The sequence below is a fragment of the Saccopteryx bilineata genome, chromosome 5, assembly GCF_036850765.1.
Source record: "Saccopteryx bilineata isolate mSacBil1 chromosome 5, mSacBil1_pri_phased_curated, whole genome shotgun sequence".
Classification (NCBI taxonomy): Eukaryota; Metazoa; Chordata; class Mammalia; order Chiroptera; family Emballonuridae; genus Saccopteryx; species Saccopteryx bilineata.
Window position 1 is genome coordinate 180,906,938 of NC_089494.1, and position 13,667 is coordinate 180,920,604.

Genomic DNA, 13,667 nt, shown 5'->3' on the forward strand with positions numbered 1-13,667 from the left:
TCAAGAGACAGAAACTGAGTAGCAATGGAATAAAACCACAACAGAATCGGGAACAAAACGGGGGGGATCTTAAATGATTAGATTATATATTTTGCCTAATAAGCCACAATTAATGCAAGGTTTTACCACTATTGGTTCCAGAGGCCATGCTTTTGTGCATAACAAATCACCTGCGTTCTTACTCTAAGCCCACGTTGTTTTCCTACCAGACCTTGTGGAGCAGCCTGGCAAAGCATACAAAAGATTAGTTGTCATTAGTAACAGCAGTGATGTTTTGCAAGGCACTATTGAGAGACTGAATCAGTGTGATTCAGATGCAATTAGAAGCAATAGTTACATCATAGTTCACCACAAATACAGTAATTTGTGTCCTCAGAAAAAGCAATGTATAAAGAAATGTCAGATATTCAGTTCTCCGATATAAAAAAGGTAACTCAATAGTTAAGAATTGTTTTCAGAGGTATTGACAGACATTTTCTGGTGATTGTAGACTGTGTGATAATAATAAGTAGTAGTTTCACAAAGTGATATGAAACTGCAGGATGAAAATTAGTGCAGAACTAAGTTCAGTGGAGTTGGCCTAATTAGAACTATTCTGTAAGTGTATTAGCCATAACTGAACAATGAGTGGTAACATGTCTAAGAAAACATATGATCAATGAGGCAGTAATAGAGAGATTTAAATAGTTAAAAATTGACTTTAGAAATATGTCTGCATAGAAAGGGACAGGGATCTCAGGTTTTCTGTAGCCAACCTTATTAAAACTCTAATAACAATTCTCTCCTCTCCTAGGCACACCAGAAAATGGAAATGACCAGTACGTAAGGCTACACCATTTTTTTTCTAGAAGCTCTAATCATATCATTTACATAAGGAAAAGTATTGATTCTCAACATACAATTTTTGGGTTTTTTTAAAAAAAAATTTGTGAAAAAGCATTATAAATGGAGTTTGACTATTTGTCAGAGCTCTCTCTTTTCAACAAAGAAACTCTCCAACAATTAAAAGAGGATTGACCTGTGGCGGGGCAGTGGATAAAGCATTGACCTGGAATGCTGAGGTCACTGGTTCAAAACCCTAGGCTTGCCTGGTCAAGGCACATTTGGGAGTTGATACTTTCTGCTTTTCCCTCCTTCTCTTTCTCTCTTTCTTCTCTCTAAAATTCAAAAATAAAAGAATAAATATAATGACAAGAATAAATATCATAGAAAGCATACTGAGAGGGTTTTTTGTTTATTTGTTTGTTTGTTTGCTCTAAGTGAGAGAGGAGCTAGTGAGACAGACTCCCACATCTCAGACCCCAACTGGGATCTACCTGGCAACCTCCATCTGGGGCCAATGCTCAGACCAACCGAGTTATCCTCAGAGCCCAAGGCCAACACTCTGAACCAGCCAAGCCACAGGCTGTGAGAGGGGAAAAGTGAGAGAAGAGGGAGAGGGAGGAGAAGAGAAGCAGATGGTTGCTTCTCATGTGTGCCCTGACTGGAGATCTAACCCAGGATGTCCACACCCTGAGCTGATGCTCTATCCACTGAGCCAACTGGCCAGGACCAGAATTAATAAGTTTTGTTGTCACATAAATGTCCCTAATTCTTTTTATATAACTCTACACTGTTTTTCAGAGTACGTTATGGTTGGAATATTCTTCAGGATTCTGATAAGGTCTCTTAATAGTATAAACTGGACTTTTTAAGCCTCTAAAACAGGGATCTCAAACTCGTTGCCATGCGGCCCGCCCACCAATTTTGTACGGCCCGCAGACTAATCAAACTTCGTGGATTAATCTGCGGGCCACACATAATTGGTGGGCGGGCCGCGAGTTTGAGACCTCTGCTCTAAAACATGTTTAAAAATGCAAGCCAGGTTTTCACATTTTAAAATAGTTTTCCCAGTGAATTTTTCAGTATGTTCCTCACAATTAGGGAAAAGTTTATGCCTAAACCTTGAGACAGTAGATGTGTATTCTGCTTTGGCTTTTTAAAAAGATAGAAGGTAACAGAGGACAACCTCTCTTTGGGTGATGGGTATGCAACAGAATTGAATGACAAGATAACCTGGACATGTTTTCTTTGAATATATGTACCCTGATTTATTGATGTCACCCCATTAAAATAAAAATTTATTTATTAAAAAAAAAAAGAAGAAAGCAGTTGTTACCAGTCCAGCCAACTGTTTTAATCAAGGTGCTACAAAGAGACAAATTGTTTTAATATCAAAAACCAATTATGTGGTTATGTTTTCTTTGTTGACCTGAATTTTCACCCCACCTTTATGTAGGTGTTCCTGAACATTCACTAAGCTATGAACTTTAGAAATAATATCTATAGATCACCTACCTGTCTTAATTAGAAATAAAGACTCTAGAGGTGTCCAAGGAAAGGAAATAGGGTTGGAAACTGTTTAGAATCAGAGAAAAGATAGGTGGGAATTCTTGGTTGAAACAGTTTAGACACTATACCGCAATATCCAGGACCAAATGGAAGGGGATACCCCTAGAACTCAGCATCAGCCCAAAGAAGTTTAGAAACATTTATACTCAGGAATGGAGATATGAACCCCTTTATAACTCAGGAATGGAGATATGAGCCATATAGACCTCATGACAGGTGTTTCACATGACACATCCTGATGTTTCATTTATTAGGTGCTCATTGTTGTAACAGAATGATGGAGATTTATTAAATGATTCCAGAAACGAAAGGGGCTATAAAAGCATGTGTGTGTCTGTGTGTGAAGAGACACAGATTTTGCCATAGGAACACATAATATATATATATGCTTGTGTATTTTCGTCATTCTGTGTATTCATGTTTACTTTCTATCGCAGACAAAAAATGCTTATTACTGTGGTGCTAATTTAATGTTTTCTGTTTCAAATAGACCTCAATCGGATAAAGAGAGTGTGAAGCTTCTCACTGTTAAGACAATTTCTCATGAGTCTGGTAAGCTTCCAAACTGTTGATTAGAAGAAAAATATTTATTTCAAAATCTCTCTTGGATTTTGTTCATATTGAAACATAACCGAAAACCATAACATTTTTAGAAACCATCAATTAGTAACTCCCAATAAATATCAAATTTTCTATAAAAAAAGATGAGCCCCCAAATATAATTTTTTTTAAATTATTGAATTACCTGGCTGTTAAAAGTTGCTTTTTATAACGTGTATATGTGTTCTAAAGCAGTGATTTTCAACCTTTTTTTTTTTCATGGCACAAACACACACTAATTACTAAGGTCAGTGCTCCTGACTAAATACAACCATTTTCATCTCATGGCACAAATAAATTAGTTACTAAGGAAGAAGAGGTCAGGGCCACTTTTTCTTTAGTAATTAGTTTATGAGTATGTGAGAAACAAAGGTTGAAAATCACTGTTCTAAAGAATGGGCAGTAACCAGTGAGGGGATTCAAATAATGTAACAACCGGTTCTCTGCCCTAATGACCGTTTTAATTATAAAAAAAGATCTACCGGAAGATAATTTATTATTTCATGCATTTAATACTTAAATAAGAACAATAAAAGAGGTACACAAAACTAGACTGTGTTATAAGAAAGAGTTTTAAAATATTAATGAAAAAATATTAAATAAAACCTGACAAAAAACAATAAAATTATTATTTAAGATATTTTCATATTGCTTCTTGCTTGGCATCCTCACTTGCATTTTTTTTTTTTACCTATAAATGGAATGAACATTAATTACTACAGGCACTTAGAATACACTGTTGTGCAGATGAATGTTAAAAAAAAGAATAAGAAATGTAAATTTGTGATTTCCACATTGGGTGGCTGCCCAGGTGCCCACCTTATAGAGAACCCTGATTACAAGTGCCATTTTAACAGCCCATTTGCCAAACTCAACACAAAATTGGGTATCGGTTCTGCCAAACTAGCAAACCGACTGAATCCCACCACTGGTTGTAACTAAAGGCATTTTCCATTTTGTGGTGGTGGCAAAAGAACATTATGTGTCTACTAGGTCAGGGAAAAGCAGCCTAAATGTTAACTAGGCCTTGAATACATTGATGAAGGATCCTGAGCATGACTATACCCTTTATCAAGAAGAGTTCTCAGAATCTTTCTGTGACTTGTAAACAAGCATTACAATAATTTCATGAGCTTTTTCATATTCCATTGAGAACTTAACCCAACCCTCTGCAGTCTCGGAACTCTTCAAGTTGAGGAATAATCAGCACTGGGAAGAAACCTCTATGTAGGAGCCCCTGGCTCTCCCTGTGGTGAGGGGCCTGGGGTCAGGAACAAAAGTTCAATCATCCTTTTCTACCAGGGAAACTGCAACTGACACCAGAATTGAGGCTTCCAGAGGATAAAACTCTAAAGAACCTTGTGCTTCTTGAAGCCAAATTTAATATGATTCTTCTTTAAGGAAAATTCTACATAAGCTGATATTTTCTGCTCTCATAGTAACTACAGGAATAAATGGAATAGACTATGGTGGGATAGTTAAGACCCTTAACTCTCCAAGCTTCCTTTTCTTCATAAGGAGGAGCTACTATAAGATCCATTTTCTGGTACTTTTATTTCTGCCAATTGCAATTTAAGACTCACACCAAATCTAATAAAATAACCTCTTAATGGTCAACCCAACTGATTACCATGGAAAATATTCAGACAGAGGACAGACTGAATTGTGATTCAGAGTCAATTTCAACAGCCTAGAATTAATATTCTGAAACAGAGTGATCTCCAAATGTTCTTTGTGCTAGCATAATTTCTATTGAAGTCTGGTTCCTGAAACACTCACAAACAGATCTTCCTGCTGCCTTTCAAACTTATTCAAATATACTTTCTTTATAAAATTATGTTCACTATACTCAACAGAAGTTATTTTGCTTAATTTTTCCATTGATTTGAGAGAGAGAGAGAGCCATTCCACAAGCATCAAGTCACCATTCCACTTAGTTGTTCCATTTAGCTGTGCACTCATTAGTCGCTTCTTGTGCATGCTCTCACCAGGGATTGAACCTATGACCTCAGTGAGCTAGAATTTTGCTTTATCTACTGAGCTACTTGGCCAGGGCCAGAAGTTATACCAGGGGTCCCCAAACTACGGCCCGTGGGCCACATGTGGCCCCCTGAGGCCATTTATCCGGCCCCCACCGCACTTCTGGAAGGGCACCTCTTTCATTGGTGGTCAGTGAGAGGAGCATAGTTCCCACTGAAATATTGGTCAGTTGGTTGATTTAAATTTACTTGTTCTTTATTTTAAATATTGCATTTGTTCCCGTTTTGTTTTTGTACTTTAAAATAAGATATGTGCAGTGTGCATAGGAATTTGTTCATAGTTTTTTTTATAGTCCGGCCCTCCAATGGTCTGAGGGACAGTGAACTGGCCCCCTGTGTAAAAAGTTTGGGGACCCCTGAGTTATACTATTATAATTCTTTTTACTTAAATGTCTTTTGCCCAACAGTGACATCTTTATTAAAATATAATTAAAATAAAATCTAAAATGATTAGGCTTCAAAGAAGTTCACAGATTTAGCCCAACTTTCCCCTGTCTCTTATATAAAATTTTTCAGAAATTTGAAAAATATAGATAATAATTTGATAGAACAAATACCTGACTACTTATCACTCAGAATTGATGAGTGATGCATTTTATGTTATTTGCTTTTAAGAAATATAGTAGGAATTAATGTGCCTGAGGTGTAACAAAATGAAATTTGAGCTTCAGTGGCTATAAGAGTTCATTGGGTTGATCAGTACTTCAGTTTATAAACTCTGGTCTTATACCTGAAAATAAATTGTGTCATTTTAGAGGGCACTGAATCATGTTCCCAAGGAAACAGAGCTCTGCAGCCACCTACCTTCAAGGGAAATGCCAGTGGGTGCTAAATGATCTGGGTTTCTAGAAGCCTCAGTGAACCATGGTTATTGTTCTGGTCATTTTCTGCTGATGAGATAGATCCTTGCCCCAAACTTCCACTGAGTGGGCTGTGGCTTTCATCTATCCACAATCCCTGCTTCCTTTAAATATGTTCTTTCTCAAACAAGATTCTTCTGCTGAAGATGTAGCCCATAAATGTTTAAAGTTTGATTATTTAAATTAGGAGCTTTCCTTAAGTAAAAGAGAAAGCCTACTAAAGTATAACAAGAATGTGCTTTTAGAAAAAGTTGAACACAGACCCCTGCTGGTTGGCTCAGTGGTAGAGTGTTGGCCGGTGTGTGGATGTCTCAGGTTTGATTCCTGGTCAGGGCACAGAGGAGAAGCATCCATCTGTTTCTCACCCCACTGCTCCCACTTCTCTCTCTTCCCCTCCTGCAGAAAAGAAAAGAAAAAGTTGAACACCAAATATGGAAGGTTAAGAAGTATTTTAATGAGAACATATAAGCTATCATACAGCTTCTAAAGAATCTGGCCAAATTAAACAACCCAGGATGGACTGCCAAATGCCCATGTCACCTAATGCATGTTAAATGTGATTCCCACTGACATCACATTTCAGAAACTTAATATACGTTATCTCATTTTGAATATTAAAGCAATAAGGATTATGAAGAAAACTGCTAAAATTAGTCAAAGGATACATGACTGCACAGAGGAAAGAAAACACATTCTCTGAATTCAGTTTCAAAGCATTACTTGATTTTGAACCATTTGGAGGAAGAAAAAATAGATCTGAAGTCATTATAATATTGCTCTGCTTTGAAAACTCTGATGAGTGTGTTATTAGCTGAGATTAAGCTCAAACACTTGAGCATGTCTATGTGGCCTGCCATGGTGTGCCAGACTCCTCTCTCTCTGTTTCGAACCACATAATAAGGAGCCTTCACCAGATATCATTTATTCAACTCCTGTCCCTGTCTTCTGCAATGTACTGAAGCACTTCTGAAAGGAGGAGACGGTTTCTTTGACTCTTTTGTCACTACTATATCCCTTTCCTAAATCATGGTAATTATACATTATTAGTGTAGTATTGGTATACTAATGCTAATTATTATAATATAATGTCATAAAATGCACACTTTTATTTACTTATTTATTTTACCAATAAAAGTTTATTAACAACAAGAAATGAGAAAAAGTGTAAAGATCAGCAGGAAGATTAATAGATTTATAAAGCCATACATAGATTCAGCTTCTGACTTCTCAGTGCTTCAATATTTGGCTCACTCTCTGAATGCATTTTCATCATATCATCCTTGGCTCTCACAGATGTCCAGAGTCTTTCTCTCTTCTTAACTTAAACTGTTAATTTGGCAAATCAATATAGATGACCATGTTGTAATATCTCTTTATGGCTTAAACAGCCCTTTTAATATTTGACCATGTTATACACAATGGAGAATAGAAAAAATACAAAGTACGAAATAATTAAAAATCGCTCATGAAACACAACCTTGACTCAATCACTATTGATGTATGGTGTATTTTCTTGCAGTGTTTTTTCTAGGTACATGTGTTTCATTTGGTTTTACAATAGATATCATTATTATAACCCTTATTGGAATCAAACTGTTATTGACTCTTACTCACATTCTTTATTCCCAATTAGAGAAACCTTGAAAAGAGATATTTAAGAATTGTAATGATTTTCATATGATTAGCTTTACATGACTTCTGGAAGGCAGTAGGGGTTCAATAAATGTTAACTCTGTTTACTTCTCATTCCTGTACTTCATCCATATATTTCAAGAGCTGCTATGCCTCTAGTGAGTAAAGTGTTGTTCTGGGGTAGGGGCCATGAGAGCCATTGCTCTGGGCCTGGCATTTTTCAGAGCATGGGACCTAAGGAGCTCTTGGAAGTTTCAAGAACAAATGTGGATTTCCGGCACTATTTATTATCTCTGTGACCATGTAGGTACTAGGTGACACCAACGGCATTCCTAAAAGATACGTTTCCTAACTGGTAGATGAAACCTGGAGCAAAATGATGGCATTTATTCTTAAAGATGGAGACTTTAATCCATGTTGTTTTTATATACATAGTATGAGTGGTGTTGATTCTTGAATCTACCCAAAAGAAACAGGTAACATGAAATGTGTTGATCATGAATTCGGGGGCATTTCTCTCACCTTCTAAGCTTCATATTTATCTTTATACTGAATAATGGAATAACACTGTTATTTTGAGCAATGTTCCTGTGCTATTCTGTATGTCACCAAAGTGTTCACGTTGACCTATAAATTCAATTTCACAAAACTCTCACTGAATTAAACAAAAGGATCCTAAAATGTCTTCCTGATAAAATGGCACTTTAAAATATATATGTAGTTTTACTTACGCAAAGCCAGCTCATGGAACAAGCAAAGATCAATAACTCACTCCTGAGGGTGTTTCTCTTGTTATCACCTCCCACTCACACTCCTTCCCCCACCCCCTCCCTCAACTCCCAAGGAGTTAGTTAGCATTGATTCTTTAGGATGAAAACAGAGGATGGTGAAAAAAGCTCATAAATCTTTGTGAACAATTTCCAAGCCATAACAAGAGGCAAATTGTGGCTTTAATGTCATTCTTGTGGAAAAATTCTTTTCTTAAAAAACAGAAAACAAGCCAAGAAACTTTATTTTCTATCCTTATTCACTCTCCAAGCTTATAAATAAAAATGGATCTTCTGTTTTTAGGTGAGCACTCAGCACAAGGAAAAACCAAAAACTGACAGCTTGATGAATCCTTCTAACACCTGGGCAATAAACATGTAAGTTTCCTCATTTCATTCACAGAGATACTCATTAATATCTGTTTTGTTAGCCTGCTGCAGCTTAGTTTTAATGACTTTTTAAGATTAAGAGTTAATGGTTTGTTCTAGTGTCTATTTGTCTATTTGTCTAGGGACACTGAAATGATTTGCCAGAGCAATGAATGGCTTGGGGCTGTAAAAAAATTCTTCCAGTTGCCCTGCCTACTTCAGAAATGATACAATTACTGCCTGTTGGTAATGTTTCCTTCTAATTGCAATTTGCCTGGGTCACTATATGCACACTGACAGCAGCGATTAGACAGGGTTCTAGTGCTAACAAAGACCCGCAGGACTTAAAATGACAATGCTTATAAATATGATATTGCAGGAAAGGTTATGACACAGCAGCTGCATTAATATTGGGATGCGCATCACAGCCAAAGGCTAGCTCAGCATATGAAATCCAGAGGAGCCAGCTTGCAGGTCTGATAGTCTTCCCTCTGCAAGGACTATACCAAGGTGTACTTCTCTGGGTCCAGGTAACAGGGACATAGGCACAGAGTACTTCGCACAAGATGATAAAAAATACAGTGTCCCCTGGGGTTTCTTATAACCAGCTGCTCATGTAATAATTGTCTTGCTATATAACTAGTTGAGTGACAGAACCCTCCAAGTGTTTCAATGAGACTATATGCAGATGATCAATTTTATTATAATAATGGCCAACAAACAATTGAATCTTTTGAAACTCTGGTTACAAGCAACTTTTTATATGCTCCATGCTTTGACCAGGAATCTGTGCAAAGCAGGTGCATTTTTTTAAATTGAACTTATTGGAGTGAACTGGTTAACAAAATTATACAGGTTTCAGGTGTCCAATTCCATAACACATCTCTGTACTCCGTATTGTGTGTTCATCCTTTCCAAGTCAAGTCTTCGTCCATTAATGTTTATCTTCCCTACCCTCATCCACCTCCTCTCACTTTGTTAAAACACCTAAGGTCAACTTTAGGCCTGCTGGAATTGACTGTCCCAACTTAACATAAGACTGTATTGCTTTTCTAGAATTGGCTAAGGTGATTATCTTCAGACTAATTTAGTTTTTATAAGAAGCATTAATTAAGTGTCCTTACAATTTGTGTTTGACGCTTTTTAGAACCTGCAGAAGAATTTGCCCTTTGGCAACTAGTATTTAAAACAAACAAACAAATATGTATATGCCTATAATTGGCCTGACCAAAATGGAAATCACCTTGTATAGTATCCAGGAGGAAGAATCATTGTTTCTACTACCTATGTCTTCTGCCCAGCCACTAATGTAATGTGGTTACAGACACTCTGATTAAAAACTCCAGATTGTTCCTATACTGGTGGTTGTAGGTCTTTGAAAAAAAAAATGGTCAAGGCAATATTAATCATAAGCCTTATCCTACTCACATAAATCCAGATGTTTACCTAGCTGATCTATGCTGTAAACTCTTGACTTCATTTGAAAGCTCAACTTATAGAGGAACATGGTTCAGTTAAACAATAGCTGGGATCACTGTCAAAATAGCTATTAGTAAAAAATAATGTGTGAAGTTTTGAAAGCTGCTGAAATAGAAGATTAGAGATATGTTAGCCATATGCATTTCTATAATATTTTGCTCATTTCCAATGCAAATGTGTTCTGCTATCTTCTAAGATTATACTCTTATGACAGGAGAAGCAAAGATGTCTTTGCTAAAGGAATTATTTGCTGTTTCATAGAACTTCTGCTGAGGGCAGAATTTCTACAAAAACTGTGAAGCAGGCAAAACACATTTCTTTCTTATTGATGTCAACAAATGTTCTGGAAAAATTTGTCAATAATAAATGTAGAGGTAGAAACATTAGCTAGTAATATCTCTACAGAGAAAAGTTATAAAGAACTAAATGCAAAGAAAGAATAAAAAGAAAGAAAGAAAGAGACAATGGAAGAAAAATTAGGTATGCTTTAAGTGTCTGATTGAGTAAGAATTTTCAAAACATAAAACAATATAAGAAAATTCAATGAAAAAGATAAAAATTTTACTATATCATGACTTAAAATTCTCAAAAATAATAAAAACATTATTATTGGCCCTAGCTGGGTATTTCAGTTGGTTAGAGTGTCATCCATATAGACCAGGGTTGCAGGTTCAATCTCTGGTCAGGACATATGCAAGAATCAACCAATGAATACATAAATGAGTATAACAACAAATTTGTGTTTCTTTCTCTCTTTCCTTCCCTCTACCTTCTCTCTCCTCTCCTTTACTCTTTCTTTTTTAAAAATCAGCAAATAAAAATTTAAAAACCATTATCATGAGGAAAATTATATGCCTGACCAGTGGTGGTGCAATGAATAGAGTATTGACCTAGGACACTGAGGTCCTAGGTTCAAAACCCCGAGGTTGCAAGCTTGAGCTTGAGTGCAGGTCACTGGCTTGAGGTCAGGATCATTGACATGATCTCAAGGTCACTGATTTAAAGCCCAAGGTCACTGGCTTGAGCCTAAATTTGCTGACTTGAGCAAGGGGTCACTGGCCTGGCTAGAACCCTTCCTGCTCTTTTTCAAGGTATGTATGAGAATCAATTAATGAACAATTAAAGAGATGCAACTACAAGTTAGTGCTTCTCATCTCTCTCCTCCCTCTTTTCTCACTGAAAAAAAGAATTATGAAAATATAAATTGAGGAAAATTTACAAATATGATACAACTAATTAATATTCTAAACATATGAAGGTGTTGTGGAGTTATCAGGAAATAAAAAAGTAAGTAAAGCCCATGAACAGATAATTTATAAAAATAGAAGTGTAAAATTACATGGAAGAGTTCCCATAGTACTACTATGGGAATAGTGAATCAAAAATGTGAATCAAAACCGAAACAAAAATAATAGCCTTCAATTTACTTGATCTATACTGCAAATATGACTTTATCTGCAACCTCACCTATGGAAAAATGTGGTTCAGTTGAACAAAAAGTGACAAGAGATTTTACTCCTTGCCAAGTTAGGCCAGGTATAAAGAGAAATAAGACATAGTTGCTGTCTTCAAGGAGCTTATAGCAGCAAAGTAAATAAACATAAAAAAGATCACTTTAATATAATATGGTAAATCATCAGATAGTGGCACTTTGAAGTTTAATGGCTTGGCCTGAGACTTACATAGTATAAAGAAAAGTGAGCTAGGTTTTTCTAGGCACAGAGGACAGCATGTGCTACGTCAGAGAGTTGTGAAACCACATGGTATATAAAATAAAATAAATCATTTGTTAACCTAGAGCCATGCTGTACACATCTGCTGTGGGGTCAGTGAACCATTGATACTGTTCCACAATGATATTAGGAACAGAAACTGAGTGTAAGCACTTAACAAATTGTTAGAATAATCAGATATTGCTGTGACATTCTATTCACCTTATTGTATTTTTTTAAAATATCAGTTGGCATCTGATGAGAAATTAAAAACAAACAACAACAACAAAAAAAAACCTGGTTCTCCACCATAGGTGATTTTGGGAAGCACTCACACAGGGGATGTAGTTCAATGCCAGAAGGGTTGGGAATAGAGACTGATGCAGAAAAGGGCTCCAGACCATGGAGGTCCAATTTACTATGGTAAATCATAAAGACTTCACAAGATGAGAATGAAATACCTTCTTTTTCTAAGCAGAATAAAATTGGATTCTTTCCTTCTTCATTAATGGCATTAAGAAGTCATTTATTTATTTATTTTGGGAGATTCTGACAGTGGATGTAAATCACAACCATGAAATCAGTCCAAAATTTGAGAGGAAGAGTGTGTTCTACAGTAACTTATAATCATTGTGCTCCTTATTGAAATCCACCATGCTCTGGTATGTGCTGCACCCTCTGTCAGCCACAGATGCTCTGGGAGAACATCAGAAATACCCTTTTCTGCAGCTCTTCCCAAAGACTAAGGTTTGACATAGATCCTATAACCACTCTCTGCTCTTCAAACTGCCCCCTCTCCCGAAGCCGTGGCAGCCAGTGTCTAACTTTCCTCCATGCAAGACTTTGTCTCTACCAACTATGTTACAAAACAGTAGAGTGCAGGTCTCTACCCTAGCACCACTGCCCACCCCTACCATACCATCCTCCTCCCAAACTCTAGCAAACCCCCCAGCATGGCCACAGCGCAGAAAACATCTAACTCCTGCCAAGTCAACCACTACCCCTTTCCCACTTGAGGTACAGAAAGAAGCCTCCAGCTCCTGCTCCTTTATAGACCAACAGAAAAAGTTGTTTCTGTCCTGCTAACAAGAAAACTACAAAATCATAAACCAAAGCCCTGGCTCTCCTTCCTATGAAAAAGTGGAAAGTTGCTTGTTTATTCTTCTACCTACTTATTAGGAGAAGAATGAAAGTTGCCAATAAATGTCTTAATTATTCAACATTGTCACTTCAAACAACTGATCTTGAATTGTGCCTCATTAGTCATAGGGTACAGTTAAGAGCTTTAATCAAGAGAGAAATATGATGAGATTTCTGCTTGAGACACATCACTGATGTTTTTTGTGGAAGATTAATTCAAAAGGATTGAGACTATAAACAGGGAAGTCAGAAGACTATTGCAATATTCTCTTGTAAAAGAAAAAGAGTTTTACCACCTCTGCAGGGACAGAAGAGATGAAGATGAAAAGACAGTATGGAATAGAGAAGTGTCTGGCAAATAAAACTCTCCAGAGGTGGTGATTGGTTGAATGTGGGCAGTGGGTAATGAAGAAGATGAGGACAATAGATGACGTCCACACTTTTGGCATGAGTACCTGAATGGATCTTGGAGGTAATAGCAAAGATGGAAATTATGAAGTGAGAGGAACAGTTTGGGAAGCAGTATAGTGGTTTTCTTTCAGACATGTTGAGTTTGAAGTGCCTGTGTGACATTCAAGTGACTCAGCTGGGTGGAAAATTTTAGCTAGTCACTAACACGATCTCCCCCAACATCTCTACTTCTTCACTTTTTTGGAATCTGAACTTTTCTTTTCCCCT

At 36.7% G+C, this 13,667-nt stretch overlaps 1 protein-coding gene across 2 annotated transcripts in view; it reads left to right on the plus strand.

Moving 5' to 3' along the window:
• The window catches only part of EMCN (endomucin), a 157,107-nt gene that overhangs the window by 141,284 nt on the left and 2,156 nt on the right, over positions 1-13,667 (plus strand). For both annotated transcript variants that reach the window (XM_066232598.1, XM_066232599.1), the window contains exons 9-11: positions 794-818; positions 2,882-2,943; positions 8,594-8,667. In XM_066232598.1, the coding sequence (XP_066088695.1) occupies positions 794-818; positions 2,882-2,943; positions 8,594-8,628 (122 nt within the window). In that variant the 3' untranslated portion in view covers positions 8,629-8,667. The remainder of the gene's footprint in view (positions 1-793; positions 819-2,881; positions 2,944-8,593; positions 8,668-13,667) is intronic.